Source organism: Salvelinus namaycush, chromosome 37 (genome assembly GCF_016432855.1).
Source record: "Salvelinus namaycush isolate Seneca chromosome 37, SaNama_1.0, whole genome shotgun sequence".
Taxonomy (NCBI): Eukaryota; Metazoa; Chordata; class Actinopteri; order Salmoniformes; family Salmonidae; genus Salvelinus; species Salvelinus namaycush.
The window spans coordinates 22,535,607-22,558,257 of NC_052343.1; the positions used below are offsets into that span (position 1 = coordinate 22,535,607).

At 45.4% G+C, this 22,651-nt stretch overlaps 1 protein-coding gene across 1 annotated transcript; it reads right to left on the reverse strand.

The window, feature by feature from the left end:
• Window positions 1–576: 576 nt before the first annotated feature.
• Window positions 577–13,615, reverse strand: LOC120030907 (G protein-activated inward rectifier potassium channel 4-like). Its single transcript, XM_038976416.1, has 4 exons — window positions 13,526–13,615; window positions 12,524–13,403; window positions 6,950–7,170; window positions 577–669 (listed from the first exon to the last, which is right to left on the reverse strand). The coding sequence occupies exons 1-4, from the start codon at window positions 13,613–13,615 to the stop codon at window positions 577–579; spliced, it is 1,284 nt and encodes a 427-aa protein (XP_038832344.1).
• Window positions 13,616–22,651: the final 9,036 nt, after the last annotated feature.

Genomic DNA, 22,651 nt, shown 5'->3' on the forward strand with positions numbered 1-22,651 from the left:
TATATGCATTTTTAGACTACACGTAGGCCACTGGCTTCTGATTTAGCTCTGTGTGAAGGAGCCTATCCTAGGCTTTGCCCTTTTGACTACAATGCATTAGAGTTATTGAATCTTTCTTTTGATTTAGCTGAGGGGAACTGATCAAAGTGTGAAACGCTCTACCTTAAACAACTGATCCTTGATTCTGATACAGTTTTGGAAACCTTGAACACTCAACTTAATTATCACCTCCAAAAAACTTTACAAATGGACTGGAAAAGATACACTGGCTACTGTTCGATGTTTTACCACAGATTTCCAAGGTTTTTTGTGTAGCACAGCTTCAAGCCAAGGCAAAATACCTCTGTGGGATTCTGTGTTAAAACAGCAGACAGTAAGTGTATCTGTCACTCCTACTCCTACTCCTGCTCCCTCCCTCTGGCTCTCAACGTCGCCTGTCTACTAACCACTGGTCCTGGCAACCCACATTGTGCACACCTGGCAATCATCATTGCACACACCTGCTCCCCATCGTTAAGCACACCTGGACTTCATCACCACCCTGATTACGCTCCCTTCATATAACCCTTACCAACCTCAGTCATCAGGCAGCATTGGTTCTGGTTTCATGTTTAGACGCGTCTCTTGATTTTGTAACACATCATCATCATTAAACTCACCATCTGCTTCCTGGCTCCCAGGAGTCACATTAGAGGTCAGAAATCTGCATTTTCAAAACGCAGACCATCAATAAATCTGCATTTTTCCCCCACCTGATCATAGAGTGATCAGGGGTGTGCAACTATAGTTCTCCTCCACAGAAAATGCATTAGTGCATCACATTCAGCAGAAAATAGCTTAATTTTCATCAGATGACAACAGAAGTGAAATGCTATTTGGCTAGCAGCGACAAGTAAATGAACTTACAATTAAAAGGCAAGGTTTTTTTTGTTGCAAAAACTATGCATAGCCATTATATTTCTAATGTTAATCATAGAAAGAATGTAGCCAGATACATTTCCTAATGTTTTGTTTGAAGTTAATCTTGCATTTCACCAGAGAAAAGTAGGCTACACCGAGGAAATATACCAGAGGTACACGTTAGTGAATTCTCATCCGACTGGAGAAATGCAAGTCAATCACAGTATTTGTCTGATGCCAAGCAGAAATTACAATAAGCATTTTAGCAAGATATTTCTTGCTGAAAAAAGGCAGAATTCTGCACTAATGTGACACCTGAAAACTATTTTGGTGTGCTATGAAAGTATAATTTCGGAGGTTTCCAAATGCATATTGCATGCAAGGATTACGAGGGCGTGTGGTATATGGCCAATATACCATGGCTAAGGGCTGTTCTTACGCATGACACAACACGGCGTGCCTGGATACAGCCCTTTGGTAAAACACCACAAACCCCAGAGGTGCGTTATTGCTATTATAAACTGGTTACCAATGTAATTAGAGCAGTAAAAATAAATATTTTGTCATACCCGTGGTATACCACAGCTGTCTTTAATGGGTGCATGTCGGTGGTAGGGAAGTCAGGCGCAGGAAAACGAACTTGGTATAAACAGAGTCGTTTAATAAGTGCTCGTAAAACTCCAAAAACCAAAATATACAAAGAATCATATAAGTGGGTACAAAACCCGTCGCACACCGACACATGACTTGCACATAACATACAATAAAACAATCTCTGACAAGGATGTGAGGGGAAACAGAGGGTTAAATACACAACATGTAATTGATGGGATTGGAACCAGGTGTGAAGGAAGACAAGACAAAACCAATGGAAAATGAAAAATGGATGAGAGGGACCGACTTCGGTGGAAGTCGTGACAGTACCCCCCCTGTCGGAACCGAGCTCGGGGAAGACCCGGAGGGCGAGGCGCAGGGCGATCCGGATGGAGACGGTGGAAAACTCGCTGCATAGAAGGATCCAACACGTCCTCCACCGGAACCCAGCATCTCTCATCCGGACCATACCCCTCCCAGTCCACGAGGTACTGAATGTCCCTCGCCCGACGTCTCGAATCCAGTATGGAACGAATGGAGTACGCCGGGGCCCCCTCAATGTCCAGAGGGGGCGGAGGAACCTCCCGCACCTCAGACTCCTGGAGCGGGCCAGCCACCACCGGCCTGAGGAGAGACACATGGAACGAGGGGTTAATGAGGTAATTGGGGGGAAGCTGTAACCTGTAGCTGTAACATACCTCGTTCACTCTCCTCAGGACTTTAAATGGCCCCACAAACCGCGGACCCAGCTTCCGACAGGGCAGGCGGAGGGGCAGGTTTCGGGTCAAGAGCCAGACCCAGTCCCCTGGTGCGAACACCGGGGCCTCACTGCGGTGACGGTCTGCGCCAACTTTCTGGCGCGCTGAAGATGGACATGGGCAGCGTCCCATGTTTCTTCCGTGCACCGGAACCAGTCGTCCACCGCAGGAGCCTCGGTCTGACTCTGATGCCAAGGAGCCAGAACTGGCTGATACCCCAATACACACTGGAAGGGAGAAAGGTTAGTGGAGCAGTGGCGGAGCGAGTTCTGGGCCATCTCTGCCCAGGGCACGAACGCTGCCCACTCCCTCGGCCGGTCCTGGCAATAAGACCTCAGAAACCTACCCACATCCTGGTTAACTCTCTCCATCTGCCCGTTACTCTCGGGGTGAAAACCCGAGGTAAGGCTGACCGAGACCCCCAGACGTTCCATGAACGCCCTCCAGACCCTCGACGTGAACTGGGGACCCCGATCAGACACTATATCCTCAGGCACCCCGTAGTGCCGGAAGACGTGTGTAAATAGAGCCTCCGCAGTCTGTAGGGCCGTAGGGACCCTGTTACCCTGTGAAGGAAAAAGATCAGTCAGGAAATCCACCGACAGGTGCGACCATGGCCGTTGTGGAACGGGTAAGGGTTGTAACTTACCTCTGGGCAGGTGTCTAGGAGCCTTGCACTGGGCGCACACCGAGCAGGAGGAAACATAAACCCTCACGTCCTTAGCTAAAGTGGGCCACCAGTACTTCCCACTAAGACAGCGCACCGTCCGACCGATACCAGGATGACCAGAGGAGGGTGACGTATGGGCCCAATAGATTAGCCGGTCACGGACAGCAGACGGAACGTACTGATGCCCAGCCGGACACTGAAGGGGAGCGGGCTCTGCACGCAACGCCTGCTCAATGTCCGCGTCCAGCTCCCACACTACTGGTGCCACCAGGCAAGAGGTCGGGAGTATGGGAGTGGGATCCATGGGCCGCTCCTCTGTGTCATACAGCCGGGACAATGCATCTGCCTTAACGTTCTGAGAGCCTGGTCTGTAGGAAAGAGTAAATATAAAACGGGTGAAAAACAAGGCCCACTTTGCCTGGCGAGGGTTCAGTCTCCTCACCGCCCAGATGTACTCCAGATTGCGGTGGTCAGTCCAGATGAGAAAAGGGTGTTTAGCCCCCTCAAGCCAATGTCTCCACGCCTTCAAAGCCTTGACGACAGCCAACAGCTCCCGGTCCCCCACATCATAGTTTCGCTCCGCCGGGCTGAGCTTCTTCGAGAAAAAGGCACAGGGGCGGAGCTTCGGTGGCGTACCCAAGCGCTGAGAGAGCACAGCTCCTATCCCAGCCTCGGACGCGTCCACCTCCACTATGAACGCCAAAGAGGGATCCAGATGGGCCAACACGGGAGCCGAGGTAAACAGAGCCCTCAGGTGACTAAAAGCCCTGTCCGCCTCAGCTGACCACTGCAAGCGCACCGGGCCCCCCTTCAGCAGTGAGGTAATGGGAGCCGCCACCTGACCAAAACCCCGGTTAAACCTCCGGTAGTAGTTGGCAAACCTTAAGAACCGCTGCACCTCCTTTACCGTAGTGGGAGTCGGCCAATTACACACGGCTGCAATGCGGTCACTCTCCATCTCCACCCCTGAAGTGGAAATGCGATACCCTAGGAAGGGACTGTTGGAAGAACAGGCATTTCTCAGCCTTGACGTACAGGTCATGCTCCAACAGGCGACCAAGCACTCTGCGCACCAGGGACACATGCTCAGCGCGTGTAGCGGAGTATATCAAAATGTCATCAATATACACCACTACACCCTGCCAGTGCAGGTCCCTGAAAATCTCATCTACAAAGGCTTGGAAGACTGATGGCGCATTCATCAACCCGTACGGCATGACGAGGTACTCATAGTGCCCAGAGGTGGTACTGAAAGCCGTCTTCCACTCGTCTCCCTCTCGGATACGCACCAGGTTGTAAGCGCTCCTGAGATCTAGTTTGGTGAAGAAGCGCACCCCGTGCATTGACTCTATTGCTGTGGCTATGAGCGGTAGCGGGTAACTATACCTCACAGTGATCTGATTCAGACCCCGATAGTCAATACACGGGTGCAGACCCCCCCCCCCCCCCCCTCCTTCTTCTTCACAAAAAAATAAACTCGAGGAGGCGGGTGAAGTGGAGGACCGAATGTACCCCTGACGCAGGGATTCGGAGACATATGTTTCCATAGTCTCCGTCTCCGCCTGTGAACAAGGAGAGGGACCGACTTCGGCGGAAGTCGTGACACTGTCAGACCGTGGTATACCACGGGGATCGAATCACTCAGGGTTCGAATCACTCAGTTTATAATAAAGGTTATACAACAGGTGGGTCTAATCCTGAATGCTGATTGGTTAAAACCTCATTCCAGCCGGTGTCTATTCCACAAATACCACCAGCTAAATCTATGACGTTAAAATGGCTATTTACTCTGTTCCTCTCTCTAACTGCGCAATCCACTGTCTCAACCCAGCCAGGCAATTTATAAACTCTCCACTATAAAAAGCATCTAGACATTATCTCACATTTCCTTTAGACTAACATTTAGTTTTCAACAGCAGAGATTTGTATTAACCTTGCTGTCTGACATTTGCAAATAAAATTCAATATTTCCATTCGATGTCGCATGCACAGTAATGAACGTGTTGGGATGAGACAGACAGGCAGGCAGCTTTTCTTAGCCAGTCGAAATCATGAATCAGCATAATGTTTTATGGATGTATACAAATAAATATCAATAGAAAACAGGTCAAACGAAACTAAGTGCAGCTCGTTTGCAGTCTGTCCAGCTTCAGTTTGAAGAGATTGTGTTAGCTGTGTTGTTGGCTAGCTCACCTGAACAACAGTGTCCTGATGAGAGAGCACATTTTCTATGTCAGGTGAAATCGCACATCATTAGCTCATTGTTATGGATGTATCCAAATAAATGGCATTATCATGGCTGTGGTGGTCTACGCCACTCGGCTTCGCCTCGTACACATTGCCCGCAATGTGGTCAATGGTTCAAATGAGAACCCAAGAGGGCTGGGTATGGTCCCTTGGGTTTTCTAGAGCTACCTCTGTCCTGGACTACATGACAACAATGTGTATAACATGTAGTATGCCTGTCACCTTAGCGATCACATGTAGGACTTTGATTGTGTATGATTTGATTTAAGTATAATTTGATTTCTATGCGATTTGATGGTATTATGTCATTTTGAGTTTTGCTTTCAGTGGCAGTGCAGTATTCCTTGTTTACAATTAGAATGGGTGCAGTTTTAAGGGGCCCCTGCTGCTTCATTATGATAAACACACCTTTCACCATACTTGCCAATATCACAATTTGCTTGTGTTTGGGGGTTTTACGCCTTGTCTGATGATTAATGACTGACTTATATATGATTGCATAACAAAATTGGACTGATTATTCATTCCCTTCATCTTTTTCTTACTTGATCAGGCTTGGAAGAAGTTGGAGAGACCCGAGAGGACCAGGTTGTGCTTGTCATGACGTTCTACAGCCAGTAGAGGGAAATCTTCACCAAGGTAAGACTCAATATGGCACAACTGACTCTAAAAACCTATCAACCTATCTGTGTCGATGTAAAATGAAAAAATAAACAAATAAGGCTTCAATCATTTCAATTTCCATGATAAGCACTCAATTATTTTTTAGGTTGTTGGCAACGCCCACTAATAGCAAACCCTTCCAAAATGCCTTGAACAGGATTATTTGTGAAGCCAACAAAATGGTGCAAGAAATCCAAACCATAACTTTAAACAATTAATTCAAAGACAAAGGCCTTTCAAACTTAGTCATTTAAGATTTGAATACAAGGTAAATATTCATTCACGAAAATTAACACATGTAAGAAAAACGTGTGTATCAAAATACTTGAAATGGAAGGGCATTTGGCCAGGCCTCCTTTAATTCATCCTCTTTCACAGTCATTCTTACACACATCTAGTCTAGTACAAATTATTCAATAATTTACATCCCATTACTTGAAACTTTTAAAATCATATTCACCAAGTGACCACCCCTCATAGCCTGGTTCCTCTCTAGGTTTCTTCCTAGGTTTTGGCCTTTCTAGGGAGTTTTTCCCAGCCACCGTGCTTCTACACCTGCATTGCTTGCTGTTTGGGGTTTTAGGCTGGGTTTCTGTACAGCACTTCGAGATATTAGCTGATGTACGAAGGGCTATATAAAATAAACTTGATTGATTGACCAAGTTATCCAAGTTGTTTTAGATCAGAATATTGGCACTAAATGCTGTAATAAAAAATTATGAGTCCGAATGAAGACATACTTTTGGTCCCTCTAATAGCAGTCAAAAACTAAAGGATATCATTCATCAGTTGATGAAGTTTGATATCAAAGCAATTTGAGACATTGAGTCACTTGCACAAGTACTTCTTGCCTATCTTCATGATGTTGAGGTTTTGAAATCTTGCCTCTGGTAGCCTCTGTTCCATGTATGAACTTGTTTTAAACCAGTGAGCAGCATCATCTGATGACATGGTCTGTGTTTTCACCAATGCACACTCATTCATGCCCATCATCCATCCTGTTAGCATCTCCATTGCTAACGTTATCCCCCTCTCCATCCCCTATCGCCTCCACCCCCACCTCTTCCTCCCCTCTGTCTTCCTCCTTCTCTGGGTGTGGTGGGGGTGGCTCCAGGACTGGAGGTGGGGACTGGGGAGGTAGGGGGATAGCCTCTCCCTTCTTGGCCAGCTCAGCCAGCTCTCGGGCAGAGGAGGTGGGGGTCGGGGTAGGGTAGGTGTGGTGGAAGGATTCATAGTCCACCTCGTAGAAGCCCTCCTCTAGGGAGAGCACAGGGGTGAAGCGCTCCCCCCACATGACCTCTGAGTCTAGGTAGGAGCTGCGCGCCTGGCATGTCATTCCTGGTGGGTGAGAGAGGGGGGAGGGAGACAGACATTACTGACATGAAATAGAGGATAGGAACTTGAAACGACTGTGTGATTGGGTATAATCCAAATGTTTTGTTTTTTAAAGCCCTTGTCATGGAACTATACTAAGACCTGGACTCAAGCTGCGTCGTTGTGATTTGTGGATCTAATTAAGATTCACTATGCTTTGTCTTCTTGACTTTAAATGAGCTGTACTACTTTCATTGAACAAACATTTTTGGAAATAGGCTGAAGAGTGGTTCTAATACAGAGATGTGCATCTTCTCTTTCAATCACACACATGTACACACATCAAACACACAGATGCAGAAACACACACAGATAAACACACACACACCTTTCTGAATATTTATACGTGGATTGCCTATAAATAGCTTGTGAGCATTTTCATCCGATGCTCAAATGAACCTTGAAGAGCCACATCAATTACAGTACATATTATCCACAGGAATGCTGAAACAAACCGACTGACCATGCACAGCCAGCACCAGGGGTATATCAAAGCAGACAGACCAATGTACACACACACACACACACACACACACACACACACACACACACACACACACACACACACACACACACACACACACACAGATATTAAGAGAAGTTAGGGGTTGCGGGTTGGATGATTCACAGCCTTGTGATGTATCAACAGTTCTTTTTTTCAGCAGCCATAATGTAAATATATATACCTTAATTTGCATTTCACCTGCAGCAAATGTATTAAATTATAATGATATAGCTGTAATTCTTTGAATGTAAACAGCACGCTGAATTAATAAAAAAATACTGGCAATTCAATGGTATCATGTATACAGTGGGATACCTACATACTGTGCCTGATGATGATTTTTAATATACAATCAACATACCAATTAGCCTACGTATTTTCATGAAGCATTTAGAAAAACGAAACAAAGCCTTTGAGCAGCGTATGAATAAGAGATAAAAGCAACTGTCACCCCTTCTGCCGCTCCGGCGCTCGACATCGCCGGTCTACGAACCACCGGTCCTGGCAACCCACATTATGCACACCTGACAACCATCATTACGCACACCTGCTCCCCATCGTTATGTACACCTGGACTTCAGTACTTTGATTACTTCCCTTTTATTTAGCCCTCAGTCTTCAGGCAGTCTTGGTTTTCATGCCCAGTACGCTGCTCTTGTTTTGTATATCGTCATGTTCTTCCTTATTAAACTCACCAACTGCACTTGCTTCCTGACTCCCTGCATCTGTGTTGCAGAAGCTCCCATTCTTTAAGCACCTGAGAGATTAACAGCAAACTCGTTCCTACTTCAGGCAAATCCCACTTCAAGGCCTGATTGGGTTTGATCCCCGAGGGAAAAGAGCAAAACAACAAACTGTTGTCGATAGATTAAAAAAATTCAATAAAGCATCAGCTTTTAGTTTGTCCCTTGACTAAACCGTCAATATTGACATGGGATACTGAGTAAAAAAACAGCCCTTGCTGTGCGATGGATCAAACATTATCCCTCTGTTAAACCAAAGTCTATATATTGAGTAGAATATCAAAAACAAATCTGAAGCAATAACACCCACACGGTCTGCATCCTCATAAACAAAATCGAAGCTAAATTGCCTGCAGTATGCCTTTGAGCAGTAGTTCAGTTCACTGCCACCGCCCACTCCTGGACCGAGAATCATTGACAGTGGGTGGGATGGGAAAAGGGAATTGGGTCATTCCATGAAGAGTGCCTTTTGGGTCCCTTTGATATTTTAAGTAGAAATTGTGCACCAATATTGAATTTTAAAAGCATGTTATATTAAATTGGAAAGCAGCTGCGGTCATCCCCCTCTTCAAAGGGGGGGACACTCTTGACCCAAACTGCTACAGACCTATATCTATCCTATCCTGCCTTTCTAAGGTCTTCGAAAGCCACGTCAACAAACAGATTACCGACCATTTCGAATCCCACCACACCTTCTCCGCTATGCAATCTGGTTTCAGAGCTGGTCATGGGTGCACCTCAGCCATGCTCAAGGTCCTAAACAATATCTTAACCGCCATCGATAAGAAACAATACTGTGCAGCCGTATTCATTGACCTGGCCAAGGCTTTCGACTCTGTCAATCACCACATCCTCATCGGCAGACTCGATAGCCTTGGTTTCTCAAATGATTGCCTCGCCTGGTTCACCAACTACTTCTCTGATAGAGTTCAGTGTGTCAAATCGGAGGGCCTGTTGTCGGGGCCTCTGGCAGTCTCTATGGGGGTGCCACAGGGTTCAATTCTTGGGCCGACCCTCTTCTCTGTATACATCAATGATGTCGCTCTTGCTGCTGGTGAGTCTCTGATCCACCTCTACGCAGACGACACCATTCTCTATACTTCTGGCCCTTCTTTGGACATTGTGTTAACAACCCTCCAGATGAGCTTCAATGCCATACAACTCTCCTTCCGTGGCCTCCAACTGCTCTTAAATACAAGTAAAACTAAATGCATGCTCTTCAACCGATCGCTGCCTGCACCTGCCCGCCCGTCCAGCATCACTACTCTGGGTGGTTCTGACTTAGAATATGTGGACAACTACAAATACCTAGGTGTCTGGTTAGACTGTAAACTCTCTTCCAGACTCACATCAAACATCTCCAATCCAAAGTTAAATCTAGAATTGGCTTCCTATTTCGCAACAAAGCATCCTTCACTCATGCTGCCAAACATACCCTCGTAAAACTGACCATCCTACCGATCCTCGACTTCGGCGATGTCATTTACAAAATAGCCTCCAATACCCTACTCAATAAATTGGATGCAGTCTATCACAGTGCCATCCGTTTTGTCACCAAAGCCCCATATACTGCCCACCACTGCGACCTGTACGCTCTCGTTGGCTGGCCCTCGCTTCATTCTTGTCGCCAAACCCACTGGCTCCAGGTCATCTACAAGACCCTGCTAGGTAAAGTCCCCCCTTATCTCAGCTCGCTGGTCACCATAGCACCCACCTGTAGCACACGCTCCAGCAGGTATATTTCTCTGGTCACCCCCAAAACCAATTCCTCCTTTGGCCGCCTCTCCTTCCAGTTCTCTGCTGCCAATGACTGGAACGAACTACAAAAATCTCTGAAACTGGAAACACTTATCACCCTCACTAGCTTTAAGCACCAGCTGTCAGAGCAGCTCACCGATTACTGCACCTGTACATAGCCCATCTAATTTAGCCCAAACAACTACCTCTTCCCCTACTGTATTTATTTATTTATTTTGCTCCTTTGCACCCCATTATTTCTATTTCTACTTTGCACATTCTTCCACTGCAAATCTACCATTCCAGTGTTTTACTTGCTATATTGTATTTACTTCGCCACCATGGTCTTTTTTGCCTTTACCTCCCTTATCTTACCTCATTTGCTTACATTGTATATAGACTTATTTTTCTACTGTATTATTGACTGTATGTTTGTTTTACTCCATGTGTAACTTTGTGCTGTTGTACGTGTCAAACTGCTTTGCTTTATCTTGGCCAGGTCACAATTGTAAATGAGAACTTGTTCTCAACTTGCCTACCTGGTTAAATAAAATAAAATAAAAAAATGAAGTGCCCTTTAAATAGACTATATGGATAATTACATAAATCCACATTTTAATATGACTAAAGGCTTGCTAAAGTGCCAAAATCCAAAATCTGTCAACCCTGTCACTTCTAGGAAGATTTTAACCCACTTAACCCCAAAATGTCTCCAAGTTTCACCATCATTATAAAGCCCTAGTTATTTTTGATTTGACAAAGATTATTATTTATTTCATATGATTAGTGATTAATTTACGTCTGTCCTGCATTTTAAGGTCAACCCTGTTACCTGAACTGAACTCTCATTTTAATATGGTGAAACTATTCCTTTTTAAACAGAAACATTGAACATCTAATTGTCAAATCCTAGAGTAAAAGCAGGTGAGCTGGTTCTAATCTTCTTGGCCATTTTCTGGTGTTTTGTGGTGGAAAACTGAAAGGATCGAACATAACACGTCAACCGTGTTACCCATAGATAGACAGGCTAGAAATAGATAGACAGGCTAGAAATGTTTTAACAATTTTTTTTTTGTGAAGCTTGCATTCAATTGCCACTCCCTGTTGCACACAAGCTTAATTCCCCCTGTCACAGGGGGATTTATGGCTGATTTAAGAAGAAATCGTCAACCTGTCACGTTGGTATAAAGAGATTCAGGAGACAGACGCAGGAATGCGTAATAGTTTGTTTTATTGTACCCAAATTACGGCGTGCCGTGTAAAGGCACCGGGACGAAGACCAAACAAACACGTAACAAAACACAGGGTAGAAACCCAAAACAAAAGAGCGAGGAGTACCTCGAATAAATAGCACACTCGAACAATGATTTAACACACGGGACGAGACCTGTAATCATCTGTGCAATCCACAAGGGCACGAAAGCCCAAAACACACAGCACAGATACTCACACGCACCAACGGACATTGTAACAATAATCGACCCCACCATGGTGAACAAAGGGCACATATATACAAATAGTGGGAATAGGGGCCAGGTGTGCGCAATGAAAGTTCGAGGGATCCGTGACACAACCCTGCTACGTTCAACTCTGTTACTTTATTTGGCACTTAATAGGCACTTACTATAGTGTGTATATATATATTTTTTTATCCTCTTGAGATGGAAAAACAAGTTTTTTATTAAATTGAACATGTGCTCTTTATGACCGAATTAGGTGAAATCAAACATTTCTTTTGACCAAGTTACACTTCACAAAGGGCACCAAATTTGTATAACGACCCAATTCAATCACCATTCCGACCAGAATTCCCTCAACGTCTTCTGCTCGTTTAATTTCCCAGAGGCTGTGCTATTGACAGGTCTGGGATTCTCTCACAAACACACAGAAGGGCTTCCCTGGAGTCCCTCCTGCTTCTCACAGGAGCCAGAGGACCCTAATAAAGGATATTAGCATACAGGACAATGCTGTGGCCATTTACGACAGTATAATTGCAGTCATTGTCAAGTGCATTCACAGCCAACGTTAATTGGTGATACCTTGCAAGTCTCAAGTGATTCCTGTCGACTGCATCCTCTTTATCCCACCAAGTGAATGAATGCTTATAAACAGGGTCACACAAACTTGCATTTGATTCTCATATTATACGTTAAATTACCTGTAATTATAGTGTTATTTTAATAATACTTTTCTACATCATTATGATTACATAAAAAATCTCTCCAGGTAGAAGTTTGTTGGCACAGATCTAGGATCAGCTTACCCTCCACCAGAATGAATCTTCATCATTAGGCAGGAAATGCAAATCTGACCTTAAATTAGAAGAACCCACCTGTGGCTTCCACCATGCCCTCCAGGATGACCACTACCTCAAACTCCTCTCTCTCCAGCTGTTCCTGTGAGATCTCCCAGAAGGGACTGCACTCGTTGAACTCGTGACAGATGATGAGTGGCGACACCAGGAAGAGCCTGTCGTCCCCCGTATCGAAGCCCACATTGATATCCGTCTGATTGAGAGGGATAAACTCCCCTTCCTTGGTCTGCTTGGAGTGGATCAGCTTGGCCCGGATGGAGGCCTCCACGATGTGTGAGTTCCTCAGGTCTCCTACCCTGAACATCAAACACAGCTTGCTGTCCCTCACAGAGATCACCGCCTTGTGGGAGAACATGAGCGTCTCGGCTCGCTTCTTGGGCTGGGAGATCTTGACGAACATGCATCCCACCATGAAGGCATTGACGATGGAGCCCAGGATGGCCTGGACTAAAAGCAGGAGAATCCCCTCTGGGCATTTATCAGTGATGACCCGGTAGCCGTAGCCAATGGTGGTCTCTGTCTCGATGGAGAAGAGAAAGGCGGAGACGAAGCCGTTGAGGTTGTTGACGCAGGGGATCCAGTCTCCGTCATCGGTGTGGTCCAGGTCTCCGCGGATGTAGGCGATGAGCCACCAGATGAGACCGAAGAACACCCAGGTGGTTGTGTAGACCAGGGTGAACACCAGCAGGTTAAAGCGCCACTTCAGGTCCACCAGGGTAGTGAAGATGTCTGTCATGTAGCGGTATTTCTCGCGCACATTGCCGTGATGCACGTTGCACTTGCCGTCCTTCTCCACGTAGCGCTGGCGCCGTTTTCTCAGGGTACCTCCTGAACGTTTGGAACTTTTACCGCCCCCACCTTGCCTGCCGCCCACCACCATGGTCCGGTCTGTGGGCACCTGTGTGTTGTTTGTGTGAGAGAAAGAAAGAAATAAATAAAGAAAGAAGAGGGTTAATGACTGTGTGATTTAACAAAGTAAGTTATTGCTAAATTGATCACTTCCATCAAAACTTCCGTCACCTTGTTTTTGGGGGTATCCCATCTTGGTTTTGACAGCTTTTGGTCCTGTTTCTCCACATCCTGTCCAAAACGCCCTTTGAAGCAATTCATGGCCTCGAAGCGTTGGGCCACAGTCGCTGTTTCTGGCCCCAAACAGTACGCTTTCTAGCTGGAAAACAAAAGCATATTTACATTAAAGATTATTCAAAGTCCACTGTGTAGCGGACTAGCGACAAACCTGTGACATTTCATGTCAAACTGAAATGAGGTGTGGTGGTTTTTTAGTAATACCAGAAATTCATCATAAAATATAGAAGAGCCTACGTAAGCTTTTATGAACAGCTCTCCAGATCAACTCATTATTGCTGTTCACCTCTGTCAGCCTGGGCAGGCGAGGCTCAGAGACATGGTTCATTTCTGCCATTGATCAGCAACAGCAGACACCCTCAAGCCAAACAGAGAACACACCAGTAATTAATTATGCTCAGAACCACTTCACAGTTTTAAATCCCATCTTCCCACATACACACTGGGGCACAAACACTGGCGCGCACGCACGCACACACACACACCATGACCCTCTCTTTTCCACAGCTAACTATGTGACTCCTGGCTCACTGTAGAAAGGATAAAGTGAAACCCTTTTAAGTGAATCTGCCTCATTATGCCATTTGTCATCCTCCCAAATCTCTCCAGTCAATGCAGATCTATCCACCACCGCGGTGTGTGACTTGCAACATTCTAAAGATGAGATCGACTGAACTTCAGATGGGTTGTAGCCTACTGGAGATGTAGATTGCATGATCAGCAACCTAAGACACATCTCAGTTAGTTGCACTGCGACTTGCAATGTCTGCCACCAGCAAAACAAAACAACTCAGCTTCCTCATTTGTCGTTATGTAGATTCCAGAGCTGAGTACTGGTAACTAAAGGGAGTATAACAGATGTAATGTAAGAGGGAGTGAGCTTCAGGGTTACTCAGATAGTCCAAGGATACTGCTCCATGGCCATGTGCTCCTTTGTATTGACAGGAGTTCAAAGCTCCTAGTTCGTCTTCCGTGGTCAGTGTGGGGGGCAGGGGAGGGGACAGGGCAGAAAGCCACACTCTCCCTCCCTCAGCAATACTCTCACAATCTCACTCACCTCATGTCAGCTCGTTGCACTTCTGTTGTTATAAAGGTCTACAAGCAGCGTTTAAGATAAACTAATGACAAGTGAGTATGCGTGTCCGTGTGTGTATGTATGTGTGTACCAGTGTAGGCTCCTCAGAGGAGGAAGGGGAAGACCATCTTACTCAGTGAATTTCAGAATTTAAAAAAAATAATGAAACATTAAAAAAGGTATCCTTTTAGACAAAACTATACTAAATATATTCACGTCACCAAATACCTGATTAAAACACACTGTTTTGCAATGAAGGGCTACAGTGTTCTCAGCAACACACTTTAGGCTATTACTATTGTCACGTTCGTTATAGCGATGAGACCAAAGCGCAGCGTGATTTGAATACATCTTCTTTAATGAAGAAAGAACACAGAACGAACTATACAAAAACAACAAAACGAACGTGAAGCTATAAAATAATAGTGCTGACACAGGCAACTAACCATAGACAGGACAAAAAACATATATCACCCTTGTCACACCCTGACCTAACCAACAATAATAAAGAAAACAAAGAATACTAAGGTCAGGGCGTGACAACTATGGTGTAGCCAGAGGACAGCTATTCCCCATCCTCCTCTGGCAACATTGACTTCAATACAAAACCTAGGAGGCTCGAAGGCCTCACCCCCTTCCATAGACCTACATGGTAATTATGACCACTTCCGGAGGACATCCTCCAACCAATCAAAGCTTTTGCAATATGAACAGACATGTTGTCCATCAAATCATAGGATTAGGATCAGAGAACGAACCTAATGTGTTGTATTGGGGTTGTGCCACAGAGCATTACGGGGGTTCTATGTGTTGAGAATCTTGGTGAGTTGGTGACATATTGGATAGAGATTGACAGTGAAGAGTAATAGTTGAGCATTTTTAGGATATTATTCCATTCAAATTAGTTTTTTCAAACTACAGGAGATAGAGGAGGTAGATTATATGTTGTTTTCTTGGTTTTAGAACTTTATTTTTGTGTGGAGTTAGTGCAATTTATTTAAATTTGCCTTGCTAACTTTAGTAGCAAGGACTACCGTTGCTCCCGAGTGGCGCAGTGGTCTAAGGCACTGCATCTCAGTGCTAGAGGCGTCACTACAGACCCTGGTTCGATATTGGGCTGTATCACAACCGGCCGTGATTCGGAGTCCCATAGGGCGGCGCACAATTGTCCCAGCGTTGTCTGGGTTAGATTTGGCCGGGGTAGACCGTCATTGTGTTGGGCCAGTAACCGAAAGGTTGCTGGAAAAGGTTGCTGACAAGAAAAAAATCTGCCCCTGAACAAGGCAGTTAACCCACTGTTCCCCGGTAGGCCGTCATTGTAAATAAGAATTGTTCTTAATTAACTTGCCTAGTTAAAAAAACGTTAAATAAAAAAATGAAAATACTCTGATCTGGTATTTAGGCTATTTATCAAAGGTGATAACACATAATCACTCCGGACAGACACAAGCAAAAACTCATTACATAAATGTTGCAGCAGCCTAGGCTACACCTAAACATTAGAGATTTGACATGCTGTATGGGATGAAAATTTTATTTTTTTCAGTCTGATCAACTGTAGGCTACTAATAATAGCAGGTGCATACAGCCTATGCGCCCTGTCGATCTGGTCAGGGTAAACAAATTGGTAATGTTATGTATATATAGCCCATTTGTTTGTCAGAAGAAAATGTGAATGTGATCAAATTTGGTTTATATTCAAACTTGGGCTGACTATGCTGCCTATACCTTTTCAATCCAAAATGATTAACTGGAATTAATCAATCAACATAATAGTGATGACATAGACTGTGAGTACATTTTTAATGAGGCCTACAGTTGCAAACATGCATAAAGAAAAGCTCAGCCCTGTGAGTTATATTGTCTATCAGTTGTTGTCTCTGTGTCTGGGTAGAGGAAACCCCCCTGTTAGTCTAGTCTAAGTATAATTAATATGAACAAGTACAAGGTTGCTGCAGTTTGACAGTGTTTTCTTCATGAGTTTTTTAAAACCATGTGACCTGATTAGAAAAACTGGTCCCATCATAGCCCATATAAAACCTTTTTACAATAGTCCTGTAGCACAGCCTGGTCTCATAGACTAGATGTAATCACTGTCATACCCTATAGGGTCCAGGCCCCAGGGATAACCATCTTTCCAAGGGCTTTATTGGGGCTTTATTCAGGAATGTTTCTTGGGCTACTTTGTGTCAAATGGGCGAGATGCACAGTCTGTGTTTGACTTTGTGAATTCATGGAGAAACTTGTTGTCCAAACCTATGATGGCGCAGCTGTAATGGAATGCATCTGCTATTTGCATTTACAGCTAAGTCCCCTCCTGTTCCCTGATTAAGAGGTGATGACCACTCCACTATCATTGTCAACTCTCTCCTGACATGAACTGAAGCCACGTCTCATGTGTCCGCTCATCCACTGGCACATTGAATGTTTCCTCTCCAGGCACTGTGAGTAGCCCTGTCAATTTTCTCTCATTACTGTATGTAGATTCAATCATATACACAAACACAATCACATTATTAAACATCAATGATTTTACTCATTGCTTGGACTAACTCATTCTTAGCTATTTTGTCTAACTGTGTAGTGTATTGTGTTATTGTTTTTTGTCTTCCCATGTCAAATCCTGTCCTGCCCTCAGCGGAAGAGTTGAGCTCGTCTCCAACACCATCCATCCATGATGAGCCTGTCCTGCACTGAAGGCTATGAACACCTCAACCCCTGTCCTGCACTGAAGGCTATGAACACCTCAACCCCTGTCCGGCACTGAAGGCTCTGAACACCTCAACCCCTGTCCGGCACTGAAGGCTCTGAACACCTCAACCCCTGTCCGGCACTGAAGGCTCTGAACACCTCAACCCCTGTCCGGCACTGAAGGCTCTGAACACCTCAACCCCTGTCCGGCACTGAAGGCTCTGAACACCTCAACCCCTGTCCGGCACTGAAGGCTCTGAACACCTCAACCCCTGTCCGGCACTGAAGTCAAGCCTCTGATCAACTCATGCCTCATACCCTCATTCAATCGCTGCTGTGATCCCTTTCTAAACAGAGTGGAAGTAGCCCTCTCATTCCCACCCTTCTCAACTGTTCTCTCTCAGCTCAGCAGTGTCATAGCTTAAAACATGTTTACAGGGCACAGAGCTTCTGGAACAAAACACCCAACACTTAATTATAGAGTAGAGTGGCAAAGTAATGGTCGGGGGGCACATTGAAGGTGAAACGCTCAAGTCATCTTTCTTTTGAGCCATACTGCCCCCGTTCTATAAACTGCCGCCCAGCATTTATAATGGACAAATAATGAATCATTACCAACACCACCTACTCACAGCATATTTCTCTAATGACCCCTATTTGACAGCAGAGATTCATTAAGTCCCTGAGTTTAGATGTTGAGATGAAAACATTCTCTGCCACACACACACTCCCGATTAAACTTCTTTGAAGTTATACGCTTAAAAGGATTAGCCTCCATTCCCCATGCTCTGTCCAGTGGTAGAACACTGGCAGTAGGTGTGGGTGTGATGAGGAGTTGCCTGTTAGTCAGCAGGAAATGTGTGAAAGCTGAAAGCCATATTAACGATGCAGGTCTCTGTGGGGTACGTGGGGGGAGGACAGGCAGAGACAGACGGAACACGCTGGGAGGCCACAAATCAGCCACTGATCCATCTAGAGGTGGGCTTGCCTGACGAGAGAAGATTAAAGAGACAAGGGGACAACATGCTGCATACAATATGACTGGGAGGAGAGACGTTAGCCAAGGACTGGCGGGGGACGGAGAGAAAGGGAATGAGGGAAGGGGACAAGAAAACAAACAGAGAGAATGAAGTAAATAAAGAGATATAGGAAAGGGAAATGAGGTAGAAAAACAAATGAGGAGTGAAAATGAGGAAAGAGAGAGGGACAGAGAGTAAGGAGTAGTGTTGGACAGGGCAAAAGGCAAGGATGATAGTGTAGATTGGCGAGCAGATCGGTTGAGTAGAGGGTTTCAGGAAGGGAGATAATGAGAGAGACAGTAAAGAATAGTTTAATAGGGCCAGAAAGAGAGATTGAGAGAAGGGGTTAATGGTTTGAAAGGAAATCACAGGTGTGGTTAAAAAGGTCAGAGAGGAGAGGCTAGAGGGAAGATGATGACTAGTTGTAGAGGCTGGAGCAGCCAGGTGTGAAGTGAATCGGTGAGTGCTAGGCCTAGTGTTGACACCAGTACCACTACTGCTAGTAGCAGTGGCCATGTCTGTGTGTGTTTTTACAGGCTTCTTTCCAAGTTTGCATTCTGATCACAGTAGCTTCCCCAGAGGCTCAGTCAACCAACATGGCTTAATCTTAAAGACAGGACTGACCTCAGTGCAGAGTAGCCAGGCAGCATCTGCTTCCTCAGCACAGCTCTACTGGCACAGCATGTTACAGCACTAATGCCACCCAGAATAAAGAATAGTTGTCAGGGATAAGGGATGGAGGCCAGCCTGCTGGGATGAAATGTCATGTCACCAGTATGAGGAAAAGATGAAGTCTCATTCTCTGTGTCGCCTTTGTGAGAATCTTGTCGAGAGCACCAGTGATTCTCTACTTTTTTCTTCTTATTTTCGCACTCCATTTATCACTCTCCCCTGCTCCTCAGTCTCTTTCCCTAGTCACTTTACTCATTTCATCTGGGTTCCCATTTTGGCTCAGGATGATGAGGGTATAATGGCCTCATTGAAGACTAATGCTTTATAATGAAATGACCTGTCCAGTACAAACTGAGAGCCAGACAGACAGACTTGCCAGGACAGAGAGAGGATGCTTGAGTTCACTCCCCTCAGCCATTAAATTACATAGCCAAAGAGAACAGCAGTTGGGAGAGAGAATTGGTAGACGGGAATTAAAGAATACTGCAAGAAAGAAGAAGTGAAAAGAAAGAGAATGGAGTGGAGATAATTAGGAAGTGGTGAGGCTGAAATGAGAGCCAGGCAGACTCACTGCATTCCCATTTCACACTGTAGTCTACACACCATCTTTAAAGGCTTTGTACCACACTTAAACACTCTGCCCTTGAGAGAACTTTATCTTAGGGGGGCAGAGAATGAGTTGTAATGGCTATTTTCGGATGCCGAGCAGTTGCCATACAAGGCGGTGATGCAACCAGTCAGGATGCTCTCGATGGTGCAGCTGTCAAACTTTTTGTGGATCTGGGGACCCATGCCAAATCTTTTCAGTCTCCTGAGGGGGAAAAGTTGTTGTCGTGCCCTCTTCACAACTTTTTTGGTGTGTTTGGACCATGATAGTTTGTTGGTGATGTGGACACCAAGGAACTTGAAACTCTCGACCCACTCCACTACAACCCTGTCGATGTGAATGGGGGCATGCTCGGCCCTACTTTTCTTGTAGTCCACAATCATCTCCTTTGTCTTGCTCACGTTGAGGGAGAGGTTGTTGTCCTGGCACCACACTGCCAGGTCTCTGACCTCCTCCCTATTGGCTGTCTCATCGTTGTCTGTGATCAGGCCTACCACCGTTGTGTCGTCAGCAAACTTAATGATGGTGTTGGAGTCATGCTTGGCCATGCAGTCATGGGTGAACAGGGAGTACAGGAGGGGACTAAGCACGCACCCCTGAGGGGCCCCCGTATTGAGGATCAGCGTGGCAGATGTGTTGTTGCCTACTCTTACCACCTGGAGGGCGGCTCCTCAGGAAGTCCAAGATCCAGTTGCAGACGGAGGTGTTTAGTACCAGGGTCCTTAGCTTAGTGATGAGCTTTGTGGGCACTATGGTGTTGAACGCTGAGCTGTAGTCAATGAATAGTATTCTCACATAGGTGAATATTTTGTCCAGGTGGGAAAGGGCAGTGTGGAGTGTGATTGAGTCATCTGTGGATCTATTGGGGCGGTATGCAATTTGGAGTGGGTCTACGGTTTCCGGGATGATGGTGTTGATGTGAGCCATGACCAGCCTTTCAAAGCACTTTATGGCTATAGACGTGAATGCTACGGGGTGGTAGTCATTTAGGCAGGTTACCGTCACTTTCTTGGGCACAGCAACTATGGTGGTCTACTTGAAACATGTAGGTATTACTGACTCGGTCAGAGAGAGGTTGAAAATGTCAGTGAAGACACTTGCCAGTTGGTCCGTGCATGCTCTGAGTACACATCCTGGTAATCCGTCTGGCACTGTGGCCTTGTGAATGTTGACCTGTTTAAAGGTCTTGCTCACATCAGCTACGGAGATCTTGATCACAAAGTCGCCCAGAACAGCTGGTGCTCTCATGGATGCTTCAGTGTTGCTTTCCTTGAAGCGAGCATAAAAGGCATTTAGCCCGTCTGGTAGGCTCGCCTCACTGGGCAGTTCACGGCTGGGTTTCCCTTTGTAGTCCTGCCACATCCTACGAGCGTCAGAGCCGGTGTCATAGGAGTCAATCTTAGTCCTGTATTGATGCTTTGCCTGTTTGATGGTTTGCCTGAGGGCATAGCGGGATTTCTTTAAGCGTCCGGATTAGTGTCCCGCTCCTTGAAAGCATCAGCTTTAGCCTTTAGCTTGGTGCGGATGTTGCCTGTAAACCATAGCTTCTGATTGGGATATGTACGTACGGTCACTGTAGGGACGACGTTGTCGATGCACTTATTGATGAAGCCGGTGACTGAGGTGGTATACTCCTCAATGCCGTTGGATGAATCCCGGAACATATTCCAATCTGTGCTAGCAAAACAGTCCTGTACAATAGCATCCGCGTCATCTGATCACTTCCGTATTGAGCGAGTCACTGGTACTTCTTGCTTTAGGTTTTGCTTGTAAGCAGGAATCAGGAGGATAGACTTATGGTCAGATCTTCCAAATGGAGGGCGAGGGAGAGCTTTGTACGCGTCTCTGTGTGTGGAGTAAAGGTGGTCTACAGTTTTTTTCCCTATGTTTGCACATGTGACCTGTTGGTAGAAATGAGGTGAAATGGATTTAAGCTTGCCTGCATTTAAATCACTAGCCACTAGGAGCGCTGCTTCTGGATGAGCATTTTCTTGTTTGCTATTGGCCTTACAGCTCATTGAGTGCTGTCTTAGCGCCAACGCCGGTTTGTGGTGGTAAATAGACAGCTACGAAAAATATAGATGAAAACTCTCTTGGTAGATAGTGTGGTCTACAGCTTATCATGAGGTACTATACCTCAGGCGAGCAACACCTCGAGACTACCTTAATATTAGACATCGCGCACCAGCTGTTATTGACTGCCTGGTGATGCCACCAGGCACACCAAAACTCCCTCCCACCAAAACAGGCTGACATTTCAGGCTGTCTATTCAAACAGCTGTTAAGCTAAAAGTGCATTATCATTATTTTCACAATTTCAGTATTATTCCAACCTCTTAGTATGGAAATATATATAAAACACAGGAAAGTACGGTTTTGACTGCAGTGGGCCTTTAAAGAGACTTCCTGGCTATGATTTAAGCATGTATCACAGTAAGCCTTTGTCTCATATACAGTACCAGTCAAAAGTTTGGACACCTACTCACTCAAGGGTTTTTCTTTATTTTTTACTATTTTCTACATTGTAGAATAATAGTGAAGACATCAAAACTATGAAATAACACATGGAATCATGTAGTAACCAAAAAAGTGTTAAAGAAATCGAAATATATTTTAGATTTTAGAATCTTCAAAGTAGCCACCCTTTGACAGCTTTTCACATTCTTGGCATTCTCTCAACCAGCTTTATGAGGAATGTTTTTCCAACAGTCTTGAAGGAGTTCCCACATATGCTGAGCACTTGTTAGCTGCTTTTCCTTCACTCTGCGGTCCAACTCATCCCAAACCATCTCAATTGGGTTGAGGTCAGGTGCTTGTGGAGGCCAGGTCCTCTGATACAGCACTCCATCACTCTCCTTCTTGGTCAAATAGCCCTTACACAGCCTGGAGGTGTGTTGGGTCATTGTCCTGTTGAAAAACAAATGATAGTCCCACTAAGCGCAAACTAGATGGGATGGCGTATCTCTGCAGAATGCTGTTGTAGCAATGCTGGTTAA